The sequence below is a fragment of the Mizuhopecten yessoensis genome, unplaced genomic scaffold (assembly GCF_002113885.1).
Source record: "Mizuhopecten yessoensis strain PY_sf001 unplaced genomic scaffold, ASM211388v2 scaffold10239, whole genome shotgun sequence".
Taxonomy (NCBI): Eukaryota; Metazoa; Mollusca; class Bivalvia; order Pectinida; family Pectinidae; genus Mizuhopecten; species Mizuhopecten yessoensis.
Window position 1 is genome coordinate 37,408 of NW_018408447.1, and position 26,864 is coordinate 64,271.

Consider the following 26,864-nt stretch of genomic DNA (forward strand, 5'->3'; position numbering starts at 1 on the left):
ATAAGATATCTCATATGTTTATAAGATATCTTATATGTTTATAAGATATCTCATATGTTTATAAGATATCTTATATAATATATAAGATATCTTATATAATATATGAGATATCTTATATAATTTGGTTAAGTACTGGATCAACATTGCTCCATGAATAAATGACAACTTGGCTTGCCATACATACACTACACACATAGAGGCACGTCCGAAATGACCTTAGCTGTTAATAGGACGTTTAACAAAATTAAACCAAACCAAACACAGCATATTCCGCTCGGTCACATATTACCGACAACGAGTGAACCATATTTGTTGCCATTACCGTAAATGGGAATAGCAAATACCATTTTTCAAGAACTTTGGTAAAAGCATGGGGGCATTGCCTTCCTCATCTGGGCGAACGTTCAACATTAAGACAAAGGACACACTCACATTGGAAATAAAGCAAGACAGCATTAGACACTCAACACAATATATTTCTTTATTTTTTTTCGCTTATCATTTAGAATACGGTAGTAACACACTCTGTACATATTGAAATACCTGTATGTGCAGTCAGAGCGAAAACAAACAGTGATTCAAGGGTTATTTCGGGTTACTAAATAAGTGATCATATATAATGTTGATTTCGAAATGACCATATAAGGATGCAACACTTGCCTATGTGTTAGTTTCGCTATGTGTGTCTTCAACCAACAGTTGGCTATGTATGGAGAGTTTGTTTAACACTGTTGCGTTAAACTCTAGGATACACAATCTGTAAAGTGCTGCAGTCCTATATCAGCCCTATTGTCGTCAGGTATGTTTAATAAGAACGTTAATAAAGACGTATTTGGAAATTGAAACTATTTAGTCATGATAAATGGATGAAGTTAAATGTTCACCATGACGTGTTAAGAAATTTAAAAAAAAAACGTCCTTGCATCATACAGAAAATTAACTATGGACAAAGCGCACCAGTATTTTATACCTACACACGTACCCTTCTAAGCAGCTAATCGTATATTAACGTATACGGTTCATTGTGGGTACGGGAACAATGCGGAGATATATAACTAGTCTACTTTAGTCGTAGCTAGAGAGGTTATTTATAGTTCACGGTCAGTATTGAGCACGATCTGTTGTACATTTAATCGAAGCACAGTTGTAGACGACGGGTATTGGCAGTACGGCGGGTATTGACAGTACGGCGGGTATTGCCGATATTTGACAAAGGTAGGTGCCATTTTTGTCTGTTACGACAGCTTGTAGCTATATATACCACATTATATACAGATGTTCCAGGTCGCTGTTCACCGAGATATCCTCTAGTAAAGAGGATCCAATTCGCTCTACACCGAGACATCCCCTAGTAAAGAGGTTCCAAGACGCTGTACACCGAGACATCCCCTAGTAAAGAGGTTCCAAGTCGCTCTACATTGAAACATCCCCGAGTAAAGAGGTTCCAAGTCGCTGTACACCGAGACATCCCCTAGTAAAGAGGTTCCAAGACGCTGTACACCGAGACATCCCCTAGTAAAGAGGTTCCAAGTCGCTGGTCACCGACACATCCCTTAGTAAAGAGGTTCCAAGTCGCTGTACACCGAGACATCCCCTAGTTAAGAGGTTCCAAGTCGCTGTTCACCGAGACATCCCATGATAAAGTTTTGGACGAACTAGTCATATGGTGCAGTAAAATGTTGACTTGTTTAGCTGTGTGCATGCAAACAAATCTTGAAATAGTCGCGTTCCTTTTGATTATTTTACACAACAAGGTGGTGGCTGGCCATGATGGGCGTAGCCTTGAAGCTGGAATGTATTGCTGCACAGATTACATGCAATATCAGTTTGTTTGAACGACCTCCCCGCAGCTATAGGTTCATATGAAGACGCATGACTTTAAAGACAGCACCAACAAAAGAGAATGAAATAGAGAAAAGAAAAGATATATCCCAAGTGTTGCAAAGAGGGCAGCAGATTAATCTTGGATTCTTCTATATGCCCTCTAATAGAAGACAAAGAAGAAACCACCCCAATTGTGTAGGGTTCCACAGAAGTCGCCTCTTACAACATGCAGTGGGGTATAGCCTGTCTTTCTGTCCGTCCCTGACACTGCACTGACGTAGTCTGAAGTTCTAACGTCACAACCTGCAGTGGGGTATAGCTGATCTTTCTGTCCCTGACACTGCACTGACGTAGTCTAAAGTTCTAACGTTACAACATGCAGTGGGGTATAGATGGTCTTTCTGTCTCTGACACTGCACTGACGTAGTCTAAAGTTCTAACGTTACAACATGCTGTGGGGGATAGCTGGTCTTTCTGTCCCTGACACTGCGCTGACGGAGTCGGAAGTTCTAACGTCACAACCTGCAGTGGGATATAGCTGATCTTTCTGTCCCTGCCACTGCACTGACGTAGTCTAAAGTTCTACCGTTACAACATGCAGTGGGGTATAGCTGGTCTTTCTGTCCCTGTCACTGCACTGACGTAGTCTGAAGTTCTAACGTTATAATGGAATTTATATGTACCTTTCATATCGGTGTATATTACATACGATTCGGAACATTTTAAACATAGATTGTAAATTCTTTAGAGGTGGGTGAAATGGCCATATGGTGGAATTAAAAGTACCAACATTTTTGTCATAAAATTGCTTCTTTGTTCGTAATTCTTGTGATTATTTCCTCCCCGATAAACTGGACGTCAGTCGTCGCCTTATTTGTACAACTCTCACACCGTACAAACAAACTATACAGTAGATCATAAATTGTTTGACACTCGTTTATATTTGTAAACAACCAACTGATATCGTATGATATTTGCCAGATTGCAACATACTTTTCAGTATAGTATTGTAACTGCCATATGACATTAGACGGATTATATATGGCTCAGGATATATTAGCAATCGTTATCTAATGCAAATATATATGACGAAATTATATCTCGAAACCGGTATTATATATACCACATCGTCATTGAAAAAAGGTCAAAATTAGATATATGGTATGAACAATCGTTATGAGAGATGGCATGCATAAAATAGTGTTAGATATCAAGTTTCCATGTAAATTGGGATATATATGTAAATGAGCCTGTCGCCATATTGGGATGTGCGTACCGTATGGTACGAACATCGTATTAACACTAATTAACACTAAATAACTATATATTACACTATATTTCAGATAAAGCGCAGAACAAGTCTACAAACAATTTTGTTCTGAGTTCCGATTTACCCGACCCAACAGTATCTCCAAAAGTCGATTCCAGTAATTAATTTCTTAACCGTCAAAATATTGTTTATATCGTAGCTACATAATTGCCACTTTAAACTCTTGATGTCACATGCCATCGGGGCTGCTGCTATTCAGAGTGGCATAGTTATTAGCAAGTGTTTCTGGATCTATATGTTCCATTGCACCTATACGTATTTCCCTGATTTTCAGGAGTTTTCCTTTCCAGCAGGTTTAGACCGACTGGCCAAACTTGCTTTACCTTTGAAATAAACCTCATGTGACGTGATTGTGCTTATTATTATACCACGTTATGGAATAATAAGCGTGCGTGTATATTGTGTTGGACATAGGGAAGGGTCGTGCACCTTTGTTAAAAGTTCATTGGTGTAATTGAACACTGTCAGCATCCCATGAAGTAGAAGATGGAAATAATTCTAATACACATGGATAAAAATGCTAAAAGAGAAACGAAAATTTCAGATTTTGTTGAAAATTATTTATTATTTTAGGGAGAAGAACGTCAAGACAGAGAAATCATGTTAGTGTTGGGGCTAGTGGATATTCCCATATGGGCCCAGCTCCTCATTCTACTGGTTGGCATGCTGATAGCATACGTTGTGTAAGTAGTAGAATTATTGGATGTTGAAGTAAGTAGATGACTCAATATGGTCCTTATCTATACATTGTGTAAGTATCTTGTTTAAGTATTGTATTACCATTAAGGTATAGCGAAATCTCAATATGACCAGGACAAAAGACGATAATATTCTCACTGATGATGGAAGATATTGAATTAACTCGCTTCCTGTTGACAGTTTTTTTGAAGTAATTCTGATGTCATGAACTGGAAGATACATTATATGGGGTTACTAACATATATCAAAATTAGAAAAATAGAAAAAGTACAGTGTAATAATTGATTGTAGGTAAATATGAGTACTGTCTTGGCCCTGGTTTTTATTGTCTAATTTGCTTACCAGGTCACTAATGCCAACTTCAAAATTTGTTTTTTGAGAGCTGCATTGTATCTAAAATTTTCCATACACATGTTTCTTGTCATCAGAAAATCATTATGAAACCGCATATGTGGCTCAATTTCAGGTGTTTATTTGTAGATAAATATGAAATAATATCTGATAAATACGTTTTGTATATTTGTGAAACAATGCCAGATGTGCACTATTGTTATGTAAGTGTGGCAAAATTTCAGGTGTGCGATACTTGTAAGTACGTATATATTTAATATTATATTAAGCATGTCGGTATGTTAATTGTAGGTACATGTCTTGGGATTACAATATGTTTAAGAAGATGGGCGTGGATGGTCCAAAGCCTTCCTTTGTTGTTGGAAATATGGGGATGTTCATGTCAGAGGTTTGTACTAATCTGCTAATCTAAACGCAGTGATAACTTTGTTTAAGTAGATACAATGGAAAATAAAATAGTTTAAATTAAAAATTTTAATTACTAAAAGAATACCCTTGTTTCCAAATACATATTCTACATTAGAACGTTGTAATTATGACATCCTGTGTACTACCAGTCTATTTATAAACCACAATAAAACCCTGTTAACAGTAGGATATCACGTGTTCCCAAGTCTAGTCGACACTGGAACTTAATAAAATGGTGTATCCGCCAAAGTCTAGTCAATACTGGAACTTAATGAAATGTTGTATCCGCCAACGTCTAGTCGACACTGGAACTTAATGAAATGGTATATCCGCCAAAGTCTAGTCGACACTGGAACTTAATGAAATGATGTATCCGCCAATGTCTTGTCGACACTGGAACTTAATGAAATGGTGTATACGCCAAAGTCAAGTCGATACTGGAACTTAATGAAATTGTGTATCCGCCAAAGTCTAGTCGACACTGGAACTTAATGAAATGGTGTATCCGCCAAAGTCAAGTCGATACTGGAACTTAATGAAATTGTGTATCCGCCAAAGTCTAGTCGACACTGGACTAGTCGATACTGGAACTTGATGAAAGGGTGTATCCGCCAAAGTCTAGTCGATACCGGAACTTAATGAAATGTTGTATCCGGCAATGTCTAGTCGACACTGGAACTTAATGAAATGGTATATCCGCCAAAGTCTAGTCGACACTGGCACTTAATGAAATGGTGTATCCGCCAAAGTCTAGTCGATACTGGAACTTGATGAAATGGTGTATCCGCCAACGTCTAGTCGATACTGGAACTTTATAAAATGGTGTATCCGTCAACGTCTAGTCGACACTGGAACTTTATAAAATGTTGTATCCGCCAACGTCTAGTCGATACTGGAACTTTATAAAATGTTGTATCCGCCAAAGTCTAGTCGACACTGGAACTTAATGAAATGGTGTATCCGCCAAAATCTAGTCGATACTGGAACTTAATAAAATGGTGTATCCGCCAAAGTCTAGTCGACACTGGACCTTAATGTAATGTTGTATCCACCAAAGTCTACTTGATACTGGAACTTTATAAATGGTGTATCCGCCAAAGTCTAGTCGATACCGGAACTTAATGAAATGTTGTATCCGCCAAAGTCTAGTCGATACTGCAATTTAATGAAATGTTGTATCCACCAAAGTCTACTTGATACTGGAACTTTATGAATGGTGTATCCGCCAAAGTCTAGTCGATACTGGAACTTAATGAAATGGTGTATCCGCCAAAGTCTAGTCGACGCTGGAACTTAATGAAATGGTGTATCCGCCAATATTCATTCGAGAGTCGGCCCCTTCCCCAACCCCCTCCAATACATATGTGATGTTTTGTGTCCCCGATATATTTCTAGAATACATAATCCATCTGATATCTTGTGTCCCCAATATATTTCTAGAATACATAATCAATCTGATATCTTGTGTCCCCGATATATTTCTAGAATACATAATCAATCTGATAGCTTGTGTCCCCAATATGTTTCTAGAATACATAATCAATCTGATATCATATATCCACATCTGTTACACCCTAAACTAGAATCTGTGTAGTTCTATTATTACCCAAACATTTCTTATACTCTAGAACACTGAATCTATAACTCTACAATATGAGGCGTATTCGTAATTTCAGGGCATTGTCAAAGCTGAGCAGAACTTGTACACAAAGTATGGGAAAATATTTGGGTAAGTGCAGTCAAGTAAACATTTCTTTTGCAAATTGTTCACCTAAATACAATGCGTTTAATAGTTTGATAGCAAGTACTTGGTAATATGAAATCAATATTCTCAAACATATATGTATAATATGTCGTATTGTATTTTATGCATTATGACAAATTTAAATGTGAACATATAATAAGATAACAAATGTTTACATGACAAAATTTCCATTTATGTCAATTCGTGATAATCATGCCACTCCTGGTTTTGATTCTAGGACGTTTGAAGGAAGGCTCCCCAACCTGTTTATTGCTGACCCGAAGTTACTGAAAGAAATTCTCGTGAAGGATTTCAACAGTTTTGTCAATAGGAGGGTGTGTACAACATTATCACTCACTATATGAAGAAAGGGTAGAAAATATGACTTGAATATTACTTGGTCTAATGTTTATGGGCATACCCCTTTTCACAGGAAAATACAAATGAACCTGTTGTGAACTTCGTGTAAATTAAGAAACTCATTATACTATGCAGAAGAACTCATTAAATCTGAATAGTACATTTAGTGTTTAAGGTATGTCTTTCTGTTGTATAATATCGCTCCTTAAACAGGAACCCCACAAACCCAGCCACTTTAGAATTAAAGTCTGGTTATAAATCCTGAATGTGAAATGTTTTAATTGCTATTTTACCGATTGTATACACAGGACTTCGATCAGATGGATGGCCCACTTCGCGATTCTCTGTTATCAATACAAGATGACCATTGGCGGTTTGTCAGAAACATGATCACACCAACCTTCAGTGGAAAAAAGTTGAAAGAGGTACAGTTATACAAAACATCATGACAAGACTAATTGGCCTTTACATTCAAACTCACTGTTGATCTACCCCTACATTTGTTTTAAAATTCAAATCCTTATGTAATATTTATAAAATTTTCCTTGATGTTGAGTTCCACTCGCGCTAACCCAGGTGTTCTCGTGGATGGAATTGCTAGTAGGATTGGTACCTGTGCGGTGCAGACGTTTACCAATTTAAGGTGCAACGTACAAAACGAGAATAATGTTATGCTAAACAACTCATAAACTTCAACATACACGTAATAGAAAATGTTGATATTGCACCCAAAAGTGACAGCTATTTTCAGGCTAAAAAAAGGTACGAATATGTAACAGCAATCTATGTCTCGTTTCACTATCATATAATTGAACTACACATATTTTCCTTCAGTCATATGAAATAGTTAATAATGTAGGGTGTCTGTTTGGTTCTTATTGTTTTCACAGTGGGTCATGATTTGTTTGTGTAAGCAGTTCGGGTGGGTCCATAGGGTGACAGTTGGATGAGCCCTGTTACAATGAATACATACCTAACCGATTAGACCACACATTGGTAATATACATGTCTTATATCATTATAACGTCACGTGTGTGACAGGCCTTTCGTATCCGAGATATATATCAATGAAATATTGAGGCGTTAACATTCGGAACAGACAAATCGTATCGTACCAATCTGACAGTCAACATTATCTACCTTATTACGTGTGAAAGGTGAAATAACAGTGTGTGGTGAGACCACACTCTCTCCAATATCAGGATTAACGACAGATTTTCCAGCATTGGAAACCTTTCTTTCAATGTTCTTTCCGGACTCGATCTGGATGTAGTCATTGTGTGGCTGTTTATGTTATTAGCCGGTCCCCACACCAGACATCTATCTTTCAAAATGTCTGAGTGTGTTGTCAGATCCCGAGGAGACCCGGTCTAGTCAGCACTGTTAACACTGACCTATGGTTACGTGAACTTATCATGGGGTTTAAGTTTTAACAAGTGAATCATTGATTTATGTAGCAAATTCATTGCGTTGAAATAGTATTTCTGAATGTTAATTCGTTAGTCATATACTCTGTTGTTGTTTGTACCAGATGTGTATATTATTAAATTATATCATGGACGTGTTTCAGATGGGACCACTATTAAGACAAGCAGGAGACTTATTGATTGAAATGTTAGAAGCAAAGGCAGCCAAAAATGAGGACACAAGCTTGAAAGAGTAAGTTTACCTGAGTATGACTGTGACTGTTCTTCATATTACCTCACGTCTATTCCCAAAGCTTCAATGTTTTATTATACCGTCGACATTGCCATGGCTAATTCAATAAATAGGTTAATGGCAGTTCTCGTGTTTTATAATTTACCTCTTCAGCTAGTGCAAGAAGCTTAAGGTAATAATTCTATTTGTTTTAAAAATGACCAGAACGTATTGTGTAAAGTGAAGTCAACAAGAAAGTTAATACTGAATTTGTGTGGTGGAATTAGTAGTGTTGCTCCTCACTCATCGGAAAAGTTATTTTAAGAATCGATCACTCTCCGATAAATTCATTATACTTGACCGTAGGCAGACATATATCTTAGTGGAAACCTGTACACATTAGACGTTTATCTTAGTGGATATCTTTACAGGGTAGATATTAGTTTCAGTACATACATTTACAGGGTAGATATTAATATCAATGGGTATCTTTTCGGGGTAGATATTACTTGTAGTACATATATTTGCATGAATAAATAATTCACAGCATAAATGCGCCCTTTACAGAACGTTTGGTGCGTACACTATTGATTGCATTGCCAGAACAGCGTTTGGTTTGGAGATTAATACTCAGAGAGACCCAGATGACCCATTCATAAAACATTCGAAGGCATTCACAGAATCAACAATCATGGTAGTGCAAATTATGATTATCTGTAAGTAATACCTTTATCACATTAGTAAGATTGTTTTAAGTCTACAGTACAATAAACGATAGCTTTCTACTTTCAATTTCAGTAAGGATAACTAGAAATTATCTCTTTAAACAGTCGTATTTTTTAATTTTTGTATTTCTATAATATTTGATTTTCGATGTGTAGGAAAGATGTTACCAAATATGTCAACAACAATATTACTTTGTTCAGAACGACTCCATTATAATTATCCATTTATATTAATAAAGCTTTTCTCATTTAGTTTTCTTAATACGCAGTTTCATAATCAATGTAAAGAAAAGTGATTTATAAATTCAAAATTTCTTCTGAACGTTTAATATCCATGTTACTGCCCGGTAGGGGAGAAATGCAAATATCCGGATCTTCAAATTTTATATTATTCAACATTTAAGGATTTTGTTCCTTATTTCAGTATTTTTCCCGTTCCTGGCATGGCTGCCTCGCCTTTTCCAATCCATGGGAATCAATCTGAACAAAAATGCTACAAATTTCTTCGTCTCCGTAACTGAAACGGCTTTGAAAGAAAGACGGCAGAATCCAGGGGTATGGCAATGTCTACAAAATCTACCCATTCAGTTGTAACGACGTGTAACATTTGTAATCAACCTGAATATATAGTAAAACAAATAATCAAAAGATAGAATATTGTATATCGTGTGTGTGTTGTCTGTGTGTAAAATATCACTCAAGTCATGACTGGCTTTGACATCGTCATCTAACATGTATATTACAGAACCATGCAGATTTCTTAGAACTCATGGCACACTCTCAAGCAGCAAATGAAGAGTCTTCTAAGACGGAAGGGGTTACTGCAAGCCCAGGGTCATCCAGGAAAAGTAAGTCTACCAAATGAAAGAGAGATGGGATCACCACAGGCTTAATACCTATAATGTACTCAGCACAGTTATTATCGAACCACCTGTGAAATGCCTAGTATAGCTTTATATTACACTCAAGATGTATAAGGTAAGTATTCTTTCATAATTTATGTTGAAGATCGTAAAATTAGTATTTCTGACGCTACAACGAAGGTATTTTCACGCGTTAAATCATGTAATCACATGATATCAATTTTAAGCATTGCTACCGCCACGAGAATTTTCTTAAGATTCGTGTTTGAGAGTTGAAGGTCGGGAAATTACCTTACCGTGGACAAGCCATCCTCAACGAGAGACACATTGCAGGGTTGTAGAAAAAGAAATTGTTTACCTTTTTAGAAATGATCCTTGAAATAAATCTCTTGGAACTGCACAAGGATGTTCTTTTCAAAAGTTGAAATTTATTGTCTCACACAGACATTTGTTGAAAATTAAAAATCATGACCATCGAGGAAAAGTGATTTACTAATTTTGTCATATAACATGAAAGAAATGAGTGTCCAAATACGCTCGTGTTTATCTAAGGAGAGTGCCACAGGGAAAGGAGCTCTTCAAGAAAAGGACTTCCGAGGTTTCATTACATGATGGTTCATCGTTTCGGGATATTTGATGTGAAATTGTTGATATGAAGATATTATGAAATTTATTTTCTGATATAGGCTTTATATTTAACTCTGGTGCACTTACCTTGTTATTGCATCAAATAAATAAAAAAAACTCGAATTTTTTCTTTAGATGTAATTTTCTGAGTATCCTTCTGTTGATAATAAAGGTAACTTTTATGTGGTGTTCCAGCGCTGACAGACGCGGAGATCAGGTCTCAGGCACTTCTGTTTTTCCTTGCGGGGTATGATACAACATCTAACAGCCTGATGTTTACTTTCTACCACCTGGCAATCCACACAGACGTCTGTGATAGGGTGATGCAGGAAGTCGATGATAACTTGGGAAAGGTGACGTATACACTATTGCTTTGATACCTGTTGATCTACGTGTTTCTAAAATGCGTTTTGTCGATTATTGTCATCTTGTTATAATTGAGAATCATTCCCCAATTTATCTAAGCGGTGATTTAAGATCTTTCTGTGCTGATCTTTAAATTTCAGTTCCAGTTATTATTACTGTATACTGTGTAAGGGAGCACATATCATTAACTTTAACATAAAGCACATGTACAATGCAAAAGAGAGTTCATATTCTTATGTGAAATTAAAGGAGTCTTTGTTACATGTTCTAGGAAAACCCCGATTATGATAACATCAAAAAACTTACTTATATGGAAATGGTGATCGAGGAAACTATGAGAATCTTTCCTGCAGCATCCAGGTGAGAGCATAAAGTGTTGCACTACATGCAATTATGAAGTTATATGATCATTTTTAAAAAGACAAAACGAAATGTAATATAATATTAGTGTTACCGACTGAAGAATGTGTTGTGCCTCTTTGTGTGTTTCATAATTACGTGCTGTGTGAGAGATACCTGTGCGTCTGTCTTCAAAAAGGTGCAAAGTTCACAAACATACTGATAATGAGTTTAGGGATATGCCAGTAACAAACATGAATTGAAAACCACAGTCGTATAATGATTATATCTTTCATGTGAAGGTTCATAAAACAATACTGCTCATCAGTGGTAAAATACTCTCTCTAGATATGCTTAACTATTTTTATAAGTTTTATCCGTCGATCTGTGAAGATGTTTTCGCTGTCACGTACGTAGCCGAAGCCTTAGCTGGAGCAGACTTATGCATATCTACATAATAGGTAGCATCACGTGATCAGATTGGTCAGTACATTATCATTGGATTTCAATGAAACATGGCTAACAAATCTACAACAGATAGACGTAGACTTAGTTCGATGCTTTTCAAAATTTGTCCATAAATCGAATTACCTTACTACAATTTAATTGGTCAATACATTAATCAGGAAAAGATCTTCATATGTGATTCGATTTATCGAAACCCTGCCTACTAATAAACATGGGGAGTGGGCGGCCTTTAGAGATGAGGAGCAGAATGTATTCTCTTTTTAAAACAGATGCATCATTCACACAACTTTTTGTCCATATACATGTGGCTTTTATACCATATGTTTTTTTTTACATTTTTTCTGCAGTAAAACTTGATTTATTTCTTTTAACATAACGAAAATGACAATTAAGTGAACAGTCATAATACTTCATAAATATACAATGGATATAAGATTATAGAAAATAACTGTCAATTTGTTCGTGTTGACTTCAGTACGGCTGACATATCAAACTATGCTACGTATTCCTCTTGTTTTGTTTTAGAATTGACCGAATAGCCAGTCGAGATGTCACTATTGGAAATGTCGAAATCCCTAAAGGCATGATTGTGAACATCCCAGTAGGCGCCATACAGATGGACCCCGAATACTGGCCTGACCCAGACAAGTTTGACCCTGAAAGGTAGAGACATTTCACCTCAACAGTAGTTATTTATAATTAAAACGAATACGTGGTTTAGTTCATCTACCATCAATATGTTACCTAATGCAACAATGCATTATTAAAACATTTAAGTTAGCTCATTAAATCCTATTTCAGGTTTACTCCTGAGGCCAAGGCTAATAGGGACCCCTACACTTATCTTCCATTCGGAGCAGGCCCCCGAAACTGTATCGGTGTTCGACTTGCTATGATGGAACAAAAGATGTGCATGGCTCAGGTCCTACAACACTTTAGGCCAGTCCGGAGTGAAAGGACAGATGTAAGTGATATCAATATCAACATGGTGTACAAAGAGGATATCAAGGGAGGGAAAAGTGGGAAATAGTAAAAAAAACCAACAACAAAACATTCCTGCCTCAACACATTCCTAAGCTTATTAGGCAAAAGATGCATTTCATAACTTTTATGCGGTAGAACGGATATTGGCAGGATATAAACTTCGAAAATGTTGAAATCAGGTCTATGTGCCTTCGTGAATTGTTTTATTATTTTCCCTGTGTATTCACCTCACTCTAGTCCTATAGATGTCCCACCGTATCTCACGCACATATAGTAAGTATGTGTCGTCACACTCAACAGACGTGATCTAAGAGAGGGCCTTGTTAGTTTCTTGATTTGTATAAGACAGGACAATGTAAGATCGCAGGCAAAATCATTTAGGCTCTTTGTCTCTATTATATTTGATATCGGACAAAATTAGACGTTTTTGTTCCCAATAGCCCCACATTAATTACATTTACTCGTAAACCATAGTTTTGTATTATATAGTTTACAATGTGATTATAATTTTCAGTGCCCACCAAAGATAAGTAAGCTTGGAAACACGGTGACTGATGGAGGTCTGTGGATCAAGTTTGAGAAGAGGAGCTAAGCTAATACTGTCTGAACTCTGATATAGCCCCCAGTCTGTGCTTGTATGTAAATGAGAAGCAAACAACGACGATAAAAGATGTTGTATACCTTTACTTTGTTGTATTAATGTTTTTTACTTGTTTGTCATCAGAAAATGTGCATTGCAAAACATATGAGCACATTAACTTCGGACTTGTTCTCCGGTAGGGCCATAGTTTTGCTTAATCGTTTCAGTAAAGAAAAACATGTCATGTGGGTAATGTATGGAATATGATAAAAAAAAGTAAGACAATGTTAGCTGCAGAAATTAAAGAAACAGTGTTCCGAGTGTAAAATTGCAACGGAGCAAGGTCTGGTCAGTATTTCTGAAACCGTTCTCCTGCTGAAGTTTATTCCGGTGATTAAGGTCCTTCATAAAAAAATGCATTTTGGCAATGTACATTTGACTTTTTGACCACGTCATATGATTCAAGAAAGTTAATTTTGAACACATAATCTACGCCTGAACCTGAGAGCGGTTTCATGAAAACGGGCCCAGGATTCGAACCCAGGGTTTTAGACAAGTTGTATTGTCGGTATAACCAACGAACCTACCTGGTCAAAGGCAGCACCCTAGCTCAGTCGCGCTACAAGTATATACACAACGAAAATAATGGGAGGTCACTGTATTGACGAAATACTGTGGTGGCACTCTATGGTGTGTTGCTAGCAGTGGAACATGGACCCTTAATACCTTTTGGTCAACGTTGTAGTTCAGGACAGTCTGAAGTGTTGTCAAGTAATTACTCTTTTGTGGCGGAAGGATCCGGGTCCAAGTTTTTGTTAATTCAACGGAACTGAACTGACGATAAGGATTTTATTTAATGTGAGTAAAGTCATGTTTCCGTAGCTAGTATGGGGTGTGTTCGACATGCACTTTCCAAATGTGTCATCTTACCGGGTTAATGTTACAATCAACAAAATCTGTTATACTGCAAAACATCACTATGGTTCATATTGCATTTTACAAAACACTTGTTAATAGCGCAATGTCAACCTGGTTAAGTGAATTGTGTGGATTCTAATAATTCATTAATACATATATGTACCAGTGTACTCATCACTTTACGGTTTAGGCACAGAACACTACAAATTGATGTATGTTGTCTATCCTTCATCAGTAACAGTATGTTTTAGTTTTGTATTTGCACGAAGTGTATGTATGGTCAAATTCCGCTCATCACGTTGGTGTTTACATCTCGTTCTATATATCTTCTGTGTTTGATTGATAATGGTTTCTCTAACAATCAATAGACGAACATATCTGTGATTTTCTGTTTTGAATAAATTGACATTTCACTTGCATACCATGCTCACGTTCTCTCACATGCCTTACTTGCTTATGTTCTTTAGCATACCATGTGCAGGCACCCTTATATACATCACTTAAGGGCTATATACGTATTTTCTGCCGCGCATCCCACTTGTTTGCTCTCGCTCGTCAGCCACGGTGGCCAAGTGGTTTTAAAAGGCGTCTCCACTAGCCCTCCATCACTGGGTAGTGGGTTCGAGATCTACGTGAGGCAAAAACCTAGCACGTCTTTAAACGACCATAGCTGTTAATAGAACGTAAAACACAAACAAACCAAACCATCTCGCACATATATATGTAATCTACAAATCGTTTGTTCGCTCAGGAAGGAACTTAATGTCTTTAAGCAGTAACACGATTTCTACATACGTTGTATTACTTTAAGACGGTAAAGACGCACAACGTTCGAATTTTACGCTTTTATACTCGTGTTATCTGTCGTGTTCGCCCAATTGCAGGTGTTGTATTTTTATTTATCTTAACTATTAACTTGCTACGACGAGAAACTAAGGTGAAGACCAAGGGAAACATTTTGAAAATTAGATAAATATATAACTGCTTTACATAGCTTCACAGCCTTAACAATGTAAAAACACTAAAACACTCAACTGACATAGCTCATAACACGAGTACGTATACATACACATGTAATATAATCATAACAGGCGTTTTAATTCCCAAAACAAGGTCTTTAATCCACGATTAATAGAGTTGCAACACTATAACTATGTATGAAATGATAACTTTAAGGCTCAACAAACCCCTTAAATTATTGTACAGAACATGTATGTTCATAGTCGAAGGATCGATCGTATTTAAAATCTCCAATTAAACATCGGTGTTTAGATGTGTTGGATACATTAACTTTGGCCATCTTGATGAAACCGAGATGTGGAACATGTGGTATGATTGTTCTTTTTTCTATCTTTTTGTAAATCAACACAGAGATATAGCATCGTCAGGACGAACAGGATATGCCACGGAACGTCAAAAACGAAATTATTGCTTGGGATATTGCGTCATATTATGACGTAATGAAACACACAAGATGACGTCACGAAATCGTGTTTGGTCAGATTCAAAACGGAACAAGAACCTGAATCACACATGTAAAGAAAAAAACAGAGCAGGGATACCCGCATCTAAACATATCAGTAAAATCCGAGTTCAAAATGTAAAACAAACAAACAAACGGGGGAAAAAAAGAAAAACAAAAAGATGTATCTATATATCCGACGTACGGATGCGTATATGTGGCAGTAATGCTGGCCCCAAAAGGGTTAAATATTCTTGTTGTCGCTATTTCTCAGAAAGTACCGGATGGATCTATCTCATATTTCACATGAAGGTTTCCATGATCCCTAGCTAGCAACGCAATTCGAATTCTTGAACAGATGGAAAATCAAAGAAGACCGAGAGAAGCCCATTTATAATTTTGAGAGTTAAAGTTCAGTGGCGTAACATGCATGCATGCTTATATATATATGCTTAATTAAACATACACTAAACAATTTTTCAATAATATGTCTTTATTAAAAAAATGTTTTATGATTAATATGAGCCGTCCGTATCAATCATGAAAAGTAAACAATTAAAAAAAATCTTCTTGAAAGTTTTAGTCCGGCTGAACATATTATACCGTGTTGTCCTCAGATAATCGTTAAGGGCGTTTTAGTCGTATTATTAGCAAGTAAAAATGTTACTTGTTAATAATCAGACTAAAAGGTGTTCCCAGAACACGGGTGATTGCTTCAAGGGTCTGGTAGAATTGTTTTCCAACAATGTTAGCATACACTCCGAAAAATTGATTTGGTACGCCACCTAAGTTTGTTAGCGCTATTTCTTAGAAAGCACTGGAAAGATCTTCATCTTTCACATGAAGGTTCCCCATGGTCCATAGTTACGCATTTCTTAGGGCTGATGAGAAAACCGTCCTGAACCATTACCCCTTGTGTTAGCATATTCGATATTTGTTATGATGAGAGTTTGAAATTACCGAGTGTACAGTATTAGAAGCAGGTCAATGAGTCCTACTTTTTGACCCTATCATTCGAAAAGGTTAGTCAAGACAAAATATTTCGTGATATCTGAATGTTTTGGAATATCTAACCTGATATAGGAATTCATCTAGGAATAACGTTGAGCGTCTCAGATCATCGTGACCTTTGATCTTATCTTTCATTTTTGGCGCAGTCTAAGGCGTGTCTGGAACAAGAGGCCCTCTGGGCCTGTATCGCTCACCTGGGTATCTAAGCAATCATTGCAAAATATTCTCCAAATGAGATCCAAGGGATACGGCCAGACCCCAAGGCCAATCCTTGTAGCATATCTGTATTAGATTTTCCATGCCCAGCAATTTTACGTATGGTTATTGGGTGGGGATCTTAACTGTTTCCAAAATGTGACCAGCTAGTGAGAGTGTTGTTTCATCCTTTATATACTGAGGGTTTGCGCATATTTTTATAATATTTCTAAAAAAAGTCGTTTATCATTGTTTTATTTACATTTATACATTTGTACAAACGTAAGAGTAATAATAGGCTCTGATCTATCCTGTAATGAACACATCTCAGATAAAAAAACAAAAAACAAAAAAAAAAAACGAAAAAATAAAGTCTATGTTCACACTCCTCAGCAGAGCATATCAGTTTCTGGACATCAAGTCATTAATTTCGGTATACAAATGCCTTGTAAGATAGCAGCTGGACTATACTAGTCGTGTGCGGGCACCACACCTCCAAAATATATCGACACGATGAAGTAGAGGGATTTCCAAGAAGAGCAACTATATAAATTAAGTGCTTCCCGGGAATGAGGGACCCGACCTACAGTGAGAAGTTGGAGAAAGTAAAGCTACCAACACTGGCCCTCAGAAGAATTAGGGGCGATATGATTTAACTTACAAAATAATAAGTGAAATATATGATAAAGAATGTTTTAAAGCTGTCATATGCTGTGAAAAGAAGCAACTGATCGTCACACAAAATATGACAACTTGCAATGAACTACCAGAACATGTCGTATCAGCACTTATTGTTAATTCTTTTGAAAATATCTGCTAGACATCACTGGAAAAATCAATAACTTTTCTTTAATTAGAAATCGACAATCAAATCATAGACATCAATGTGCATGTATACCGGGTAGAAGTATTTGACCGATGCATTTTATTTGTTTATTTGAGGGTCTGGTATAGAAGACTTTAATAGTCCTGAACCAGAAATAAACTGAACTGATTAAATTTTGAAAGATTTTCATATTGCAGTGGTTTACATGACAGACGAACATGGATAAAACCTGTGTAACGTCTCTGTTTACATTACTCGAAAACGAAAAGCACACAATGACCCAAATCTAACACTCGATGGCACTAGAATTCCTGTTGTTGAACAAACAAAATTTCTCGGCCTCATTTTTGATTCGAAACTCTCTTTCATACCACATATAAAGTATCTGAAGGATAAGTGTTCCAAGGCGTTACACATTATGCGAGTCCTTTCTCATACTGATTGGGGAGCGGACCGTGAAATGCTTTTGCGCCTATACAGATCAATTATTCGAACAAAACTGGATTATGGTTCTATGGTATACGGGTCGGCGCGCAGTTCGTACCTGCAAATGCTAGACCCAATCCATAACCAAGGGCTACGTCTAGCCCTTGGAGCTTTTCGAACAACACCTGTAAAAATCCTGTTGGTAGTTACTATATACTTCCGGTTTGGGTGGAGAGAAGAAAAGACTGAAAATTTGAAAGAAGCTTCAGTTTCTATAATTTTTAATGTCACGAATTTACATAACCACAGAAAAACAAAATATCAATTAAAGAGATATTTTATAGAATGTGTAGCAAAGCTAAACAGCATCGTAAAAATAGGACCGCGGTAACTCTATACTAGCTACTTCCGTGACGAAGGATTTTGGAAGCATAGTATTTCGACGTTACCATGACTTCAATTGTTCGTACACATGTTACCGGAAAAGAGCTTCGCTTCTTGCGCCTTCCAATGAGAATCAAGCGACCTCTTCAGTGACCCTGCTTCGTACATACTCGGGTATTTCCGTCCTAGTGGGGGATGACATCCGTGTGTTACGGTGTGTGTACAGACGGAAAATTGTATGTTAAGAAAGGTGTTAGTATCACATTATTTATTGCTTTCCCAAATTTACAATATAATCACATTATTACGCACCCTTCGACGCTATGTGTTTGTGACATTACTTTTTGTTTCGTTCAACCGCAGACGATAAGAGTCTGGTTGAGCGAGACTACATTAATGTAAGCTTTTTGATGACCATGCTAACTCATTTTCTCGATTCGGAAGAAAAGTAAAGAAATCGTGGAAATAAACTCGCTCAGTGTTCTGAATATGGTCAATATTTTTTTGAATATGGTCAGTATATTTTGAAAAAATCGTAGTTTCGAATACATAATTTCTGTGCTACGTTACATGTCGCTCTATTATTCGATTAGGCATATTTACGGGCTCCATGAAACCGGAAGAGGTCACCGAAAGTACGAAAAAGTTTCTAGGCTGTAGCTGTACGATTCAGTGATGGAATCGGTTTGGTTGGATCAGATCTATTTACACGCACATGTTACCGGTAAAGAGCTTCGCACGGGTGCCTTCGGCACCCGTGAGCTTAGCTCTTATTAAGCATTATTGATTGCTGAATATCGTTACATGGACAATTTAAAGGTAAGAATAATTACCAAAACTAGAAATTTATTTTTGTAAACAAAACCATATGTCTCCCCTTCTTCGCCAATATGCATATTTGGGAGAATAGAAAGATACATAAATATGGTAAGTTTGGTCAACGTAGGTAAAATAACATGGAACTTATGCTCGGGGCAAACTTCGGTATTAAAGGTAAACTAAGGGCCACAACTCTGTATATAGTGGGGTACTATACCTAATTTCAGTGCACAGCACATCTTCTGTGGATTATGCAGGTATACCTCATTTTTTATCAAGATACATCTTAAACGGTTTAAAATTTACGGGCCGGACTATAATTTACTGAAAAGGTTGCCCTTATTTGACCTTTGACCTTGAGGTGAAGGTCACAGTCACCTAATTCCAACGCACTGCACACCTTCTGTGGGTGATGCAGGCATACCTCAAGTTTCATCAAGATATTTATAACGGTTTAAAACGTATGGCCCGGACAAGTTGCGATTAGAAGAACCAGAAGAAGAAGAACCAGTGCTAATACAATATGTCTCCCTTCATTCAATGGGGAGACATAACAAGACTTTCCTGATTTACCCTATTTATTTGGATATCATTTTCAAAAGTCTATTTTATCAAAACTAATGCTAGTTTGGAGAAGAAATTTAATCAGAACCCTCGTTGACTCTAAAAAATTTCAACTACGCATATTTTCTGCCGATATTGATCGTTTATCCCCAAATATTCGCCAAATTACCGGAAATGGCCCTTTCAGGGTACAGTAACGCCGATACAAGGGCCTATACACAACTCTGATGGTATTTCGCGTCCTTTTTTATAGAACAACGCGCCCGAAATATCAAATTGTGATAGAAATGAAAAGTGGATAATATCTATTTATGAAAAAATATCAAGGATTTTTGGAACTGATAGTATGGTATAAAGAACATTGTTATGTATCTAAAAAGTGTCCCGATTTGGGTACAGTGACGTTCACCATTACTGACTCCCAATAAATCCAAATCCTAACGATCCAGTTTACACTACAATTGTATGTCTCAAAAGCATCCTAGCGCATCAAGTTGCGCTATATATGTATTTTCAATGCAGAGCTAATTTTGCACAAATATATAATTGATCATAAGTCATTTTTCCGAAAAAGATGAACATCGAATACCAAATTGTGTCGTTTAAACAGGCCATATTTACCCGGTGGTAGGTAAATCTTGTACGCCGCTCCAGCTCCCAGACGAAAACCCCGTACCAGGAATATAAAGATACTTCAATATCTCGTTAATGCGATCGTTTATATGTTTTATGAAATTATACAATAATTTCAAACATTATTTTCTAAATAAAAAACGGGGTTGACTGTGCTATTGCTAACTTGGTCGATTTTTGTTTCAATGGGTTTAACTGGAATGAAGAGTTTGACACCACTTGCAGGAGACAACAAATTGTGGAATGTAGTTCTAATGGAATCTTTACTAAATTTCCTAGGAAAAAAATGAGTAGGCATAGGCAAAATATGACTTCTTTATCATTTGATATTTTTATGGTTTCATGATAGATGTGTAAGTGATCTGTCAGATTTACATTTTTCTAGGAATAGTTTTATTTGGAAGAGTGGTAATTAGTGTTCATAAAAAAAGCCATACAAGTCAAAAGTATTTTTGGTGTTTTTTAATGTATTTGTATCCTATTAAAAGTTAAAATGTGTAGTGAGTTAACTTAAAATTCCTTTTGAAAAAAAGAACACAATTATATCAATCATAAAACCATTTCTTTAATGTAATTATAAAAATAGGCATTTTTTCTAATGATAACCAATCATAATGATTGATGATCATGAATTCTTATTTTGTGAGCTATTATTAATCTTATATTCCGTCTTTGCGTATTGCAGAGTTATCTTCTCTTGAGAGCAGGGATTGATTGTTACGTCACTTGTTTGTGAGAGTAACGTCATCAATTTTTGAGAAAAAGACGTAATTTTCTCACACAAACCAATGACGTAACAATCAACACCTGCTCCCAAGAGAAGATAACTCTGCAATACGCAAAGACGGAATATATATAGTTTAAAAAAGGGCTCTTATGTAGATCTGCGTCCTCGTCGTAGAGCCTGGTATCTACTTGATAACGACATAGCTTGACAAGAGTGATGTCCCCTTAGCACGGGTACGGGCGTAAACAATCCTCGCCCGCGATCACAACAAAGTCAGAATTTCATGTGAAATAGGTCGTTTATTTCAACGAAACTTACATGATTATAAGCAGTAAGGTATTTTGTTTTATATATCTAAAAACAACATGTTAATTTTCACTCAATTTCTAATTATATATGAAAAACCGTCATTTTCACGGTTGACAGCGGCGTACAAGTTTTACCCCCTTGAAATACACATTATCGTCGATTTCTAAATTATTAGATAATAAATAAACATTTTTGTAAATGTCACATTTAGAAAATAATGTAAGAAAATATTGTAAAATTTTATAAAAAATATAAACGATCGCGTTAATGAGATATTAAAATATCTCTATATTCCTGGTACGGGGTTTTAGTCCGGGAGCGGCGGCGTACATGATTTACCTACCACCTATTTATCCGCCATTTACCCTAGCCCTTATCAGAAATAGTGTTTTGTTTACTTCCGGTATATTAACATACTAACATCATGCCCGGGCCATCGAAATTTCAGAAGAAAAACTATAAAAGACTAAGACAACACCAAATGATAGGATGGAAGTATGCTGCTTTTGTCGGAGGCATTGTTGGAGCAATCGGTCTTGCTTTGTATCCAATTGCAATCCAACCTATGATTGATCCTACCAAGTGGCGTAAGTTATACAACTGACCTGTACAAATGAACTTTAACTAGCCAAGGACGTTTCATGTTAAAGTGAAAATGTTATGGCGCGTCGTGCTTACTTCTTAATATAAAATATGAATACAACGTGCCGTATAATAAATGTAAACACATTACATGTAACTTGTGTTGGTTTGTACACAGGCACAACGGCGCATATGGTACTAATCCTGCATTCGGGTAACAATTACCCATTTCAGTAATAATTTTATTACTGAAATGGGTAATTTAGTGAAATTAAAACAAGTACAATTGTGTACAAAAATATGTAAATTCAGTTGTCTAAATTTTTGTGAAAATGACAAATTGTATCACCTCCATAGTGTGTTGTAGAGTAGCTATAAATAGCACACATAAAAAATCATGATGACCTGTCACATTTGCACTGGATAGTCCCATTGACTACACACTGAAGTCAATCGAGAACAAAGTCAGTGATATGGTTTGTCCTTTTCACAAAAAGTTAGACATCAGAATTGATAAATATTTGTTGTTGTGTTATTTATTTGATTTAGTTGACAGAATGACGCCCTTTTTTGCTCAAAGTGTTTAAAAGAACTTTTTGTGTTTTATTTCACTTTATTCCCCATTTCAGAGATAAAATTGTTACTCAAATGGGTAACTGTTACCCAAATGCAGGATAAGTACCCAACACTGCCAGATTGGGTTTCGAACCTGTGACCCTTCAGTACAATTTGGAGATGGACAGTCTACCAATTGAGCTATATACAGGGTATAGCCAGCCTCAACCCAGTCTAATTCTGCTATATATTCCAAGTGATTCCAGGGTTTCAGGAGTGCTCATTGAATTGTTTTCACTTCTCCTAGATCTAGTCCTGTATTGATTAACAGATATATATATAGTAGCAATACAGTATAACAACAAATTTTACTCAGAACAAGTTGATGGTCTAATATATGGTCCTGGGGAGCGTTCCACATACAGGGTGTAATTTACACTTGGGTGTATCTATTTATGTATGTTAGTCCCCGTTTCTAGTTTAACTGGCTTGAATGATGGTATTTGCAAGGTGTATAAGCTTTCTCTCCAGAAATCTGATGAATGTCGAAACTAGGCAGTACAACGTTGTATCTTTCTCTGGTATGGTTTCCATATTGTTGAGCTACAATTAATGTATACTACAATACATATATTACTAGCAACTTGAAAGCTGTCAATTTTAGTGATGCTTGATACTTTTGAAGATTTCATCATAACAACTTAAGTGTTAAGTAACAGTTCGCAGACTTTGTTCCGTGTGAACAGCCTCTTACAGTTACACTATAAGTATGGATTCACTTCTACATCCTCGGTGTATGCTGGCTGTCAAGTTGATAATTGTTGGTGCTAGGTGATGTTCAGTTAGGTAGATGCGACACTCAGCCACATTGAATAACATACTTGTCAGCCAATATTTTAAAACGACTTCTAATAAAGATCCTTTTTGAATCCTTGGTGGTTTTGTAGGCTTTGAATCAAGTGATATAACAAGATATTGTCGACACAAAGCCATGTGGTAGATGTTACACAGGTGAGCAGCCAAGTCATAAATATAGTAGAGAAAAAGTTTTGTTCCAAGTACTGTCCTTTCAGAGACGTAATATACCCCAGATAAAGCTTATAGACAGCTAGACAGCATATCTGGGTCTGTAATGTGCACAGGTTATTGTCTACGGTTATATGACGTATATATCTACAAAAGAACTTTATTGCCTACAAAAGAACTTTATTGCCTTTTTACAACTGTAAACAAATTAATTCATCTTTCATGTGAGGGGGATGTTCCTAACCTATCCACCAGCTACTGATCACAGGCAACTACTGTAAAAAAATGTTTTTTGTTGTTGTTTAAACATGTGTTACGGGGACTGGACTGGACATGGGTTGATCATCGGTGACCAGGTAGCTCAATTGGTATAGCGTCCATCTAGAACCCTGGTCTGGTTATGCATTTTCCCAATCCTGTTACACTTGGTGCCTTTAACCAACCAAAGCTTAAAGTACTGAGTGATTGCTTGGCAACTTGATACCCTTACCAGGGTTGTAAATATTTGTGTCTTTTGGGGTGAAGACTTGGAAAAAGAAGGGAGGAATGTAGCCAAACTGGGCTGGGTCGATCGTTGATCAACAGGTAGCTCAATTGATAGAAAGTCTGTCTAGAGTTGTGAGGGTCCCAGGTTTGAACCTTGGTCTTGCCATGCATTTTTCCATAGATCTCCTGTTACATTTGTGCTTAGATGTGGTGAAGATTATAAAGGTATTTGTTTCAAAAAAAGGGAGGGGTACTAAATACAGATTATTATGAAAATCAAGATTTGCAAGGTTCAATATTTCAAAAAAAGTAGTTTTTAGAGAGATGTTAAAAAAATTCTTTATGATGATCTATGCTTCAAACAGTGCTCATTGAGTATTTTGGAAATTATAATGTTGGAAATAACCTTACCCAGAAATGGCGTTTTGAGAATTTCCATACATAAAAATGCAGTGAAAAGCTATGTAATAATTAGCATCTCTTCCATCTTTTCAAGGCAGATTCCTATGATTAAGATCCATGCAAGGCCATCAATTTGACTCTGCCAGAAGGCAAAAATGTCTCACTTTACAGTGACAAACTATGCTTTAAAAAGCCTCAGGTGTAATATTTATTTATTTCTTTTACAGAAGAAATTCAGAAAGAAGCAAGAGCAGGATATGATGTGGAAAAGATACAACCTGGAGGTTAGTATTGGATATGATGATATATAGCCTGGAGGTTAGTATTGGATATGATATAGCCTGGAGGTAAGTATTGAATATGATGATGATATATAGTTGGGAGGTTAGTATTGAATATGAAGATATATAGCCTGGAGGTTAGTATTTGATATGATGACATATAGCCTGGAGGTAAGTATTGAATATGATGATATATAGTCTGGAGGTTAGTATTGAATATGATGATATATAGTCTGGAGGTTAGTATTGAATATGATGATATATAGTCTGGAGGTTAGTATTGAATATGATGATATATAGCCTGGAAGTTAGTATTGAATATGATGATATATAGCCTGTAGGTTAGTATTGAATATGATGATATATAGTCTAGAGGTTAGTATTGAATATGATGATATATAGTCTGGAGGTTAGTATTGAATATGATATAGCCTGGATGTTAGTATTGAATATGATGATATATAGCCTGGAGGTTAGTTAAGAATGATGAAATATAGTCTTGAGGTTAGTATTGAATATGATGATATATAGTCTGAAGGTTAGTCAAGTGTGATGGTATATAGTATGGGGGTTAGTTTAGCATGATGACATATAGGCTGGAGGGTAGTTAATTATGATGATTTATAGCCTGGAGGTTAGTTAAGCATGATTATATTAAGTTTGAAGGTTAGCAGTGAATATGATGATATATAGTCAGGAGGTTAGTTAAGTATGATGATAAATAGTCTGGAGGTTAGTTAAGAATGATGATATATAGTCTGGAGGTTAGTTTAGTATAATGGTATATAGTCTGAAGGTTAGTTTAGAATGATGATATATAGTCTGGAGGTTCGTTTACTATGATGATATATAGTCTGGAGGTTAGTTTAGTATGATGGTATATAGTCTGGATGTTAGTTTAGTATGATGATATATAGTCTGGAGGTTAGTTAAGTATGATGATAAATAGTCAGGAGGTTAGTTAAGTATGATGATATATAGTCTGGAGGTTAGTTTAGTATAATGATATCTAGTCTGGAGGTTAGTTAAGTATGATGATAAATAGTCAGGAAGTTAGTTAAGAATGATGATATATAGTCTGGAGGTTAGTTTACTATGATGATATATAGTCTGGAGGTTAGTTTAGTATGATGGTATATAGTCTGGATGTTAGTTTAGTATGATGATATATAGTCTGGAGGTTAGTTAAGTATGATGATAAATAGTCAGGAGGTTAGTTAAGTATGATGATATATAGTCTGGAGGTTAGTTTAGTATAATGATATCTAGTCTGGAGGTTAGTTAAGTATGATGATAAATAGTCAGGAAGTTAGTTAAGAATGATGATATATAGTCTGGAGGTTAGTTTACTATGATGATATATAGTCTGGAGGTTAGTTTAGTATGATGGTATATAGTCTGGATGTTAGTTTAGTATGATGATATATAGTCTGGAGGTTAGTTTAGTATGATGATATATAGTCTGGAGGTTAGTTTACTATGATGGTATATAGTCTGAAGATAAGTTTAATTTGATGATATATAGTCTGGAGGTTAGTTTAGAATGGGATATATAGTCAGGAGGTTAGTTAAGAATGATAATATATAGTCTGTAGGTTAGTTTACTATGCTGATATATAGTCTGGAGGATAGTTTAGTATGATGGTATATAGTCTGGATGTTAGTTTAGTATGATGATATATAGTCTGGAGGTTAGTTTAGTATGATGATATATAGTCTGAAGATAAGTTTAATATGATGATGTATAGTCTGGAGGTTAGTATTGAATATGATGATATATAGTCTGGAGGTTAGTATTGAATATGATGATAAATAGTCTGCTGGTTAGTATTGAATATGATGATATATAGTCTGGAGGTTAGTATTGAATATGATGATATATAGCCTGGAGGTTAGTATTGAATATGATGATATATAGTCTGGAGGTTAGTATTGAATATGATGATATATAG

At 36.1% G+C, this 26,864-nt stretch overlaps 2 protein-coding genes across 3 annotated transcripts in view; both read left to right on the plus strand.

Moving 5' to 3' along the window:
• Positions 1–1,090: 1,090 nt before the first annotated feature.
• On the plus strand, positions 1,091–14,643 carry LOC110459864 (cytochrome P450 3A18-like). 2 transcript variants are annotated; one of them, XM_021512328.1, is made up of 16 exons: positions 1,091–1,215; positions 3,168–3,251; positions 3,728–3,837; positions 4,496–4,592; positions 6,289–6,341; positions 6,595–6,691; positions 7,025–7,141; positions 8,287–8,375; positions 8,922–9,070; positions 9,504–9,634; positions 9,825–9,927; positions 10,765–10,922; positions 11,207–11,295; positions 12,268–12,405; positions 12,544–12,706; positions 13,241–14,643. In XM_021512328.1, exons 3-16 carry the CDS (start codon positions 3,755–3,757, stop codon positions 13,316–13,318), a joined length of 1,545 nt encoding a protein of 514 aa, XP_021368003.1. In that variant the 5' UTR covers positions 1,091–1,215; positions 3,168–3,251; positions 3,728–3,754; the 3' UTR covers positions 13,319–14,643. The 2 variants fall into 2 exon arrangements, with proteins under 2 accessions (XP_021368003.1, XP_021368001.1); XM_021512326.1 differs by lacking the exon at positions 3,168–3,251.
• Positions 14,644–21,938: 7,295 nt separating this feature from the next.
• Positions 21,939–26,864, plus strand: part of LOC110459862 (small integral membrane protein 20-like) — an 8,745-nt gene continuing 3,819 nt past the window's right edge. Inside the window, exons 1-2 of the mRNA XM_021512324.1 lie at positions 21,939–22,167; positions 24,859–24,915. Of these exons, the coding sequence (XP_021367999.1) occupies positions 22,005–22,167; positions 24,859–24,915 (220 nt within the window). The 5' untranslated portion in view covers positions 21,939–22,004. The remainder of the gene's footprint in view (positions 22,168–24,858; positions 24,916–26,864) is intronic.